Source organism: Pteropus medius, unplaced genomic scaffold (assembly GCF_902729225.1).
Source record: "Pteropus medius unplaced genomic scaffold, Ma_sr-lr_union100, whole genome shotgun sequence".
NCBI lineage: Eukaryota > Metazoa > Chordata > Mammalia > Chiroptera > Pteropodidae > Pteropus > Pteropus medius.
In genome coordinates, this window is record NW_024351729.1 from 21,138,503 (window position 1) to 21,147,660 (window position 9,158).

A 9,158-nucleotide genomic window follows, 5' to 3' on the forward strand; every position below is an offset into this window, starting at 1 on the left:
TCCCTCTCCTGTGTGTGCGTGTGCGTGCGTGTGTGTGTGTGTGTGTGTAAGACATATAGAACTTTTCGATATGACAGAAAGAAAAAAATTACAAAATTTTGTATATTATATGTTTTTAAACCAACCAAATTTAAGCTCATTCATGAGGAGCCAAAAATTGTTTGGGTAGAAAATAGCTATACAGTGGTGGGAAATTTTGGTCCCAGACATTTCATGGAAGCAATTCCTTAAGCCTACCAGGGACAACAAGGATGACCGTGAGAATAACAAGAATAACTCAAAGAAATACAAAAACCACCTCCTGAAACTTTAGACCTAAAGGATTAAATTAATCAAGACAGGGGATATACGCACATGTGTGTGAGGGTGTGTTGGGCAAGGTGAAGGTAGGTGACGAGTTTGATTTGTCTCTCTGCGGTGCTTGCTGTTCTAAATGAAAAGAGCGGAAGGTGTGGTGGATGAGGGGTGAGAATCCGAGGACTCTGGGCTGGCTTTGTCCGAGAGAAAGATCATGCAAGTCACATTTGTGACTTCCAATTTTCTAGCAGCCACATGTTACAAGGAAAAAGGAAACATGTAAAATTTATTTTATTTAATCAATTATGTCTCAAGGATTACATCAACCTACAGTCAATGTATAGAAATTATTAATGAGATATTTCACATTCTTTTGTTCATAGTAAGTCTTTGAAGGCCAGTATGTATGTTACAGTGAGAGCACATCTCAATTCAAGGGAGCCCCATTTCAAGTGCTCAATAGCTACACGTGGTCAGTGGCTCCCGCACTGGACGGCAGAGACCTGGGAGCTTTTATCCGCTAAATCAGCCAAAACATGTCTTGCTTCCTGGATACATAGAGCAGAAGGAGGTAAAGAGGGAGATCAGCCTTCTTAGGACTCAGGATAAGGATGATGGAGTCCACACCTCAAATTTGCATCACTGTACTCTTTTTTTTTTTTTTCATGAATTAATTTACTTTTCAATTTTATTTTATTAGTTTCATTCATTTCATTAGTATACAGTACATTGGTTAGACATTTATATAGTTTATAAAATGATCCCCCTAATTACTCTTTCTCTCCTCTGGCTCTCCACCTGGCTATTACAGTAATGCTAACTGTATTCCATACGTCACGCATCACTGTACTCTTGACTTTTACAGAGATTGCAGTCTCCTTCTTGACCTTTCTTTTGAATCTGTGATTCCCAGGCATGTTTACTTTTTCTGAGACCTGAATATAAAACTTGGGCACCCGTGTGTGGGGCAATCCATGCTGCCAGCAGCAGCCCTGCACACAGCTCTGGGTCTCTCTCCTTTCTTTCCCATTTGCTATTAACTCTTTCAATGTGATGAAATGTTCTACAAGGGGAAAAAGTGGGAGTCGAGAATGAAGCCAGCTTCTGGTACTGGCAGGGAAAGTAAAATGTATGTCATGTGTTCTCGGCAAATACTTTTGCTAAGATGGCAGTTTTACAGGAAAAACTGCATGTTATAAAGGTGCTCACAGGTTTAGGGTTTGGAGAAGGTGGCTGTTGTGTGCTCAGGGTAGGGCATTTTTGCCCTTTGTAGCTAGTTGCACTGCAGGGAAGTTGTTTTTGACATTCTGCTGTGGGCAGTGTGCCTGGCTGCCCAGTGTCCATCTTCTCTTCTTTGGTAGTAATCTCTCAATTTTCCCTTCAGAGCCAACCCGCCCCACTGCAGCACAACTTGACCATTATTTTCTCTCTGGGGGCCCTGAATTTTTAGAAGAGTGATGTAAGAATGGAGAACAATTGGAGATATTTCAATGTGAGGAGAGCGCCCTGTCTGTTTCCTGCCCGACTCAACATGGGGCCCAGTTGCCCAGCTTTTCCTTCTATTTTCCAAGCAATTCCATACCTTCCAGATTCCATGTCCTGCTCTGTGAAGTTAGCTAGAATTTGTTTCTGTTACTCTCAACCAAAGGCAAATGACTACATCCTTTGAAGAACAGGTTGGCCGTGAGCTGGCTCCTGATTAGCTGGAGGAGAGCAAATAGAAAGGGAAAAGGGGAAGAATTAAGACGTTAGCCAAAGATTCCCTTTCTAGCCTCTTGTGGTGGCAAGGGTGGGAGAGGCCTCACCTTTTGCAGAGCTTTTCCTAATTTCTCATTTCTTTCTTATGCTATCCTTGGGAAGTATGTTGGATCTCCATTCTCTGAAGTGATATGGTCTGTCCATGGTTCAGAGGAGGCAGAGAAAGCCTTTTATCCATACTCTGCAATGCTGCTGCCTTCTATTCCTAAGATACAAGTCAGAGAGATGGTTGCTGTCAGGCTACGTTTTAAAATCTCATCCTTTAAAGCCTTAGGACTTTTTTTAAGAATTAGAAGAGATCTTAGAGCCCAAAAGAGGGATAATGAATTGCTGCAGAAATTTGGGCAGAGTCCAGTTGGGGCCTTTGGGCTCTTTGGGCTTTCAGTCCAGCGTTCTGTGTCCCCTCACAACACGCAGTGTGGTCCGAGCCAGCAGCAACAGTGCCACATGGAAGCTTCTTAGAAATGCGGAATCTTGGGCCCACCCAGATCTATAGTGAGTCTATGCACGTGGAAGTTTCAGAAGCAATTTTTTATATCTCGTGTGATATTCTTTTGTGTTCCTGAAAGAAACAGTAAGTCAATAAATCAAAGTCCAGTTTTTAGTTTTGTTGAGAAGCTCTCCCTTCTTGAGAGCTTTCATTTGAGGCACTTTTGGTGATCCCTGCAAATTGTGAAATTCATGTTTTTTATGTCTTTTCAGTAGAAACCACCTGCATGTTAGACCCAAGGACTTCATAACTAATGCATTAGAGACACATGCCTGCTGTTAATGGAAAAAATAAACATGATCCTAATCGGTGACTTTATTAATCTATTTTTGGTCCTTTTTATTGATATCCATACTTGAACTTTATCTTTTACAACATATTAGGTTAAGAGGTGGATTCAGTGATTTGTTTCCCAAGAAACAATGGCTGTTTTTATGTCCTGATGTCATCCTCCTTCCCCTCCATCACGGATGGCTTGGCTCCTGAGCCCAGGAGTTTACTGCCTAGTTGGAGGGATAAGATCATCCTCAAGTCCTACATCTTATGGGAGAGCAAAACAAGCCACAGGAAGGTGTAGGTCCCAGAGTGTAGTGCCCAGAGATGCCTCACTTCCTTTTCTCTAGGCGAAAGGGTCAGGGCAGATTGAGGGGCTCTAGGTCACAATAGGAGCTTTCTACTGAGCTAAGTAGGCAGTGCCAGGGGTGTCTATAGCTTTAGTTCATGTGGCATCCTGAGACTAAAGTGGCACTCAGGGTCATGAGTAAGGGCCAGATAGGTACAATGATATTTAAAAGGCCAGTACAGAAAAACAGAGGAGAGGGCAGTGAATTTAGAGGAATTAGGGCCTGTGCTTTACAACATTTGATATTAATTTTTAAATAAAAATTTAAAAATTTCAATTACAGTTGACATATATTAGTATCAGATGTACAGCATAGTGATTAAACATTTATGTAACTTGCAAAGTGATCACCCCAATAAGTCTTGCACCCATGTGATAGTCTTATAAGCTCCTGGTAAGGTAGATATTACAACTGACTATTTAGATGATGAAGATGAGACTCATGAATGTGGGAAAGTTTGCCTAAGATCACATGACTAGTAGACCAGTGTCCAGAGATGCCTCACTCCCTTCTGCCTGAGTCGGGCTTGGTTACATAGGTGGTGGAATGGGACCATATGAGGAGATGAAATGGCCCCAGTTGCAGAAGAGGAGTTATGCAAAAGCTTGGCATAAAGGACTTATGGATGGATCAAGGTCACAGTGCAGGAGGAATTGGCTCTGATGGAATCCAAAGTTTCAGTTCTGAAGCCTTTCCCTAGTACTGTGCTGTGAGGAGAGTATTGTCATCTGCACCACTTTTGGGACACTGCGCTAAGATGGCTGGAATGGCTGCAAGGCCCAGATCAGGGAGAGATCTCACATTTGGACTGATGGAAGGCTGAAGAGGGAGGGTGGCATGGGGGCTTCAGAAGTGAGGAGAGGCTCTCTGGAAGCAAATCAACCTGCTTTCTCACTCATCAGCCTGGTGAGGTAGACCAGTCCGGTGACTAAGACCTGGTGCTCACAGAGGTAAGACCCCGCCCTGTTTGGTTCTTTCCCCAAAGTGGGCCTGGTGAGTGAGTGCTGATTGCAGAGCTAGGCTGACGCTGTCCTCTGGTCTCAAAGGCTGGAACCTCTGGGTGACCCCATCGGCCGAGCCCCAGGCCATGACTGACTTGCACCAACTGCTCCCAAGGCACATGGAGTCCCCTCCCAGTTGCCATTTCTGGGCCTCCACCTCCTCTGCACAGCCCTGAGCGTTTCTCCAGAACTTCCTGTTTGCCTGTGGCTGCGCAAACATGGCCGGTCCCACCCGGGTTCATCTGGTGAGTCCTAGGGCAAGAAGTGGAAGTCAGCTCTGTTCTCCCCATAGCTCCCTTGTGCTCTCTCCACCCACCCCTGGGTGCTCTGGAACCACTCTCATCAGATCCTGAAGCCAGTGGAGCAGAGGCCCTGTATCCAACTCAGCTCATAAGGTCAAGGTGACCCAGAAGGGCTTGTGGCCAAGATCCTTAAAATTTTTATTTATTTTTTATTTTTTTGCCTTTCCAAAAAGGCAGAGTAAGTGATGACTTCAGGACATAGCGTTCCAGAGAAAACTGGAAAGAGGAACAAAGTCCCCTTGGTTGGGGAGACGGAGCAAAAGCACACAGAGGGTGTGGTCTTTGAGCACCACATGAGCACCATCACTGTGAAAAGACTCGCTGTGAAAAGACCCCTCTGCTATCTATTGGGCGCCTGCCTCCTGCCTGGTGGGTGCTGGGCCTGCGGGAGCTGTCAACAGAGAGACAGAATAAATGTTCCTGGAGGGCAGGGACTAAGTCAACACCAGCGTTGGAAAACTTCCAGCATGTGGGCCTGGAAAATGTTCTTACTGCAAAACAGAGTTTTCCAGGTGGCTGCCATTCCTTCCCCAACCTGTCTATGAGGGCAAAGACTGAAGTCACCAGGCAAGGGCCTGGCTGCCCTGACTAGCCGTCGGCCGTTCACCACACGCCTAGCCGTCGGCCGTTCACCACACGCCCACCCTAATCATTAATTAGATTGTTTCAATAGAACATTTTGTCCGGGGATAACATTGTCCTGCAAATGACTTTTTTAAGCTGAGGATTCAGGAGCCCTCTACTATTCTTTACGTTTGAAGAGACTTCAGTCTGTGGCAACAAATGAGAGAAATTTTGTAGGCAAAACTTTGTAGGCAAAATTTCTCTCGTGTTGGTTATCACCCTCAGTTCTATGCTCTCTGATGCCTCTAGATGTTGGCCCTTGTGTTTTGTATCAGCTGCTGACTTCCAGTTCAGTTTGGCCAATGGAAGCACCAAGACGAGATTGGAGGGTTGAAGAAAAAAAATGCCAGGGCGTTTTGTTCTGCTTCTGAGACTCTGGCAGAGCAGTGAGCTCCTGTGATTGTTCCCAGTACAGTCTTTACAGAAAGGTCCACCTGCCTCAATCCTGCTTTGCCAAACACACAGTTTGGGTTCTCATGGGGCTCCTGTAACATTTTATCCTTTTGTGCCTCAGACCCACTATTGCTAAGTGGGTCTGAGTGGCAAAGAGTAAAAAAGTCTCTTCATTTGAGCGTTCTGCAGACCTGCTTTCCTGGAGGATCCTGGTCAGAATAAGTTTCTCAAGGGAAGTAAATTTCACACACTCAGCATAGTTTGTTCCTGGCTCGTGCCTTTTCGCTATGGGAGAGGTCGTCTGTGCATACTGGCAATCCAAAAGATGGCAGAGAAAAGGTGAAGCAGCGAGCACCATGCAAAGGAGGTGAGGGGTGGTGTGTGGGGGAGGCTGAGGCTGTGCACACAGTCAGTAAGGAGTGGTAGGGGCAAAGGTGGGAAAGGGAGTGTGAGAGGCACAGAGATGTGATGTCTAGTAAACAGCCTCAAGCTGACACTAATTTCAGGGTCTGCCTCAGCACACAAATGCCTTGACCAGGATCATCCCTTATCAAAGCAGCCTGACTGGGCTATCTCAGCCAGCGCAGGAATGTTCAACTCCTTCCTCTGCACAACCCTGCCTACCCTGCCTCCCCTCTCTTCCCTTCACAAGTACTGGTGTGTGTCTCAACTCCATCTTTAGTCTCTTATCTGTAAGTTTTGTAAGTTTAAAAGTTTAAAATTTATAGCCAGAGCTTGTGTTGCAAGGGGCTTTCAGGCAGAGGAGCTCCTAGAGGGCACGAGAGAATGTGAGATGACCATTTCCGATTACCCTGAACTGTGCAGTCATGCAGTTATGCTATGGACAAATACGTGACTGCTATGGACATGACTACTATGACTGTTCCTCAAATAATCCTCTACGTAGGAGGATTATTTGAGGAAGATTATTTGAGGAACAAACATTAGTAGGAGGTAAAACAGGCATAACCACGGAGGATGAAGGTTGAATATTTTCTTTTTATTCCCTTTCTACTTTTACAAAAGTAGAAGCTAAAGCTAAAATACAAATTGTGTAACTCATATACGAGTTCATTTCAGTGTCATTTCAGTGTCTTTCACATGAAAAGGAGTTCAGGAATGGAGACAGGACAAATGGAGACAGGACAAAGCAGCCTGAAATTATCAGCCTGAAATATCTTTACACTTGAAATGACCTGGATTTTTCTGGATTTTTCTCATCCTACAGTCTTCTGCCAATATTTTGGGGGCTTCAAGGCTCCCCATGGGACTCGAGAAGTTCCCCTTCCCTCACTTTGGTCACTTGACATTTGAACCAAACGTCATGTCTAGCCTCACGCTCCTCTCATTCTTTCCTGGTTGTATCCTTTCCTGGTTGTAAGCAACCAAGTGGGTGGCTTGGTTTAAATATGTGTCTCAATTCCACCCTGTGCCACCCTGGTAGTGCCTCTGAGGCAACAGGAAACACTGAGTGGGTGGATGCTGAGAGGAGGTGTCAGATCCCTGGCTGGACCATATCAGGACCCAAGGTCAAGGTAAAGCGAGGCATACAGCTAAGGACAGTAATTCTTATTTCCAGACAGTAATTCTTATTTCCAGACACTCTTGACTAATTTATGATGGAGTCACACCGTCTGGCTTGTCCATCTCAAACCCAACATAGCTACTCTTACCACATCCATAATAGTGTCAAATAGTATTAAATCCCACGTCCATAATAGTATCAAATCCCATCTCTAACAGCCTGCTAGATGAATTACCAGCACCTCTGAGTGTTAACATGTGGTTTGGTGTCACCTGTGGTTCCTGGTGTCACCTTTGGCTCCTTAACAAAACCAGCTTATATCTTTTGGCTCATTGACACTAATAAATGCCATTCATTTCTCCCATTTCTTGTTTTTCCCCTATTCCTCTCCACGTTGTCTATTGAGATCAAGACCCCAGATATGGTGATGGTACATGGCCAGAGTTGGGGAACATGGGGAGAGTAGAGTCAGGCTATTTTCCAAGTCACGTTTAATGGTTTCATACCTGCCAATTCTTCCAAGTCTGCCTAGCTCAGGGACCCCCATTTCCACCAAAAGATCAAAATAAACATACTTTTCAGTTTTCGAAATTTTATTGAGACGTTGGGGAGAAACAGCCAACCTATACATTCCCCATTTCATCACGGTTGGCATTTTACCCACACGATAGGCTCTTCTCTGGCTTTGATCTAACTTCAGGTCTCCTTAGTATTCCCCCTTCGGTAGTCCTCTCGTTGCTGCCTGGTGGTGTTTGAAGTCCACCAGGGCAGAGCCCGCTGATGGGGTCACAAGTGAGAGCGGTAATTGCGATTGGCTGTGGGGGAAGGACATGTGTGCAACAGGGACATCCGTTAGAGTATATCCTTTCATAGTCTTCCTGCCCACATGTGAATTTAAATGGAAATGAAATCCTCAGGCTGAGATTTCAGGGTCCTAGGAGAGCGAACTCCTAACTCCAAGAGGGAGGGCCCTGGGGCAGCAGGTTCCCCCATGTCTGACTGTCATCCTCCTCACCCCTCACTCACCATCATCGCTCCGTTTCCTACTCTTCAGGCTGCCCTTTCGATATTTTCTTTTGGTGCCACTTCTCTTGACTCCCTTGTGAGGAGATCGGTTCTTGCCCCTCCTCATGCCATGACTCTTTAATTTGCGGCTGGTCGACATTGTAATTTCTGCAAAAATGAGGGGCTTTGCAGGGCCGGGAGGCCACGAGTCTGGGTATTTAAGGCCTCAGCCATTGTGACTGTGAAGGGGTGTGGCTTAGCAGGTGGGTGGGGCTCCATTGTGCTGTCACTAGCCTTTGTTGCACTGTGGTCATATATGTGAAATGAGGTGGCCCCTCTAATGCGGCTCAAGGTGACCATCAGTTTTGAGGTCCTTTTTATGTTAAATGAGGCTTTCCAGACAGGTGTTATTGAGCAACTAAATTCCAGTCCTGTGCTGGGCTTCTGGGGAGTACAAGAGCCATTAAAATAGGTATCTCCTGCCCATAGGAAATTTAACGGTTGTTGACTGCCTGTATATGCATGAATGTTTAAGTCTCTCTACAACATTGGGAGATACTAAATGTGTTTCTATATGGACTTGACTCTAGGAATCCAAGTCAATATGATCAAAACATAGTTTTTCTTTTTCATCTAAATCAAGATTTCTCAGTGTCAGCTCTGCTGACATTATGGGCTGAGTAATTTTGTGGGGCTGTCTTGTGCTTTGTAGGATGTTTGGCAGCATCCCCGGACTCTACCCATTAGATGTCAGTGACGTCTCCACAGCTGTGACAAGCAAAATGTTCCCAAATATTACCTTGGGGGGAGGGGTAAAATCACCCAGGCTGAGAACCATTGGTTTAACCCTTTCCAAAAATTCAGTCAGCAAATATTTATTGATCATGTAGTATGTGCCATGTATATAGATGATAAGAAAATAGTAGACAAAAACAGACAGAGACTCTGTGTTCATGGAGCTTTCAACCTGGTAGGAGAGACAGCCATTAATCTGACACTTAACATGAATCAGTGAATAATTACTTCGCAACATGGTGCAGCATGAGGTTGGAGAGCCAGGCAGATACCAGACCAGGCTCGAGTACATTGCGAAGCTATGGGAAAGTAATAATTTAGATATTGACATGAGGAGATTAGAGG

At 45.1% G+C, this 9,158-nt stretch overlaps 1 protein-coding gene across 1 annotated transcript; it reads right to left on the bottom strand.

Annotated features, from left to right (window-relative positions):
* Positions 1-7,596: 7,596 nt before the first annotated feature.
* Positions 7,597-8,202, bottom strand: TNP1 (transition protein 1). Its single transcript, XM_039844157.1, has 2 exons — positions 8,040-8,202; positions 7,597-7,828 (listed from the first exon to the last, which is right to left on the bottom strand). The coding sequence occupies exons 1-2, from the start codon at positions 8,176-8,178 to the stop codon at positions 7,800-7,802; spliced, it is 168 nt and encodes a 55-aa protein (XP_039700091.1). The 5' UTR covers positions 8,179-8,202; the 3' UTR covers positions 7,597-7,799.
* Between the last annotated feature and the right edge of the window lie 956 nt (positions 8,203-9,158).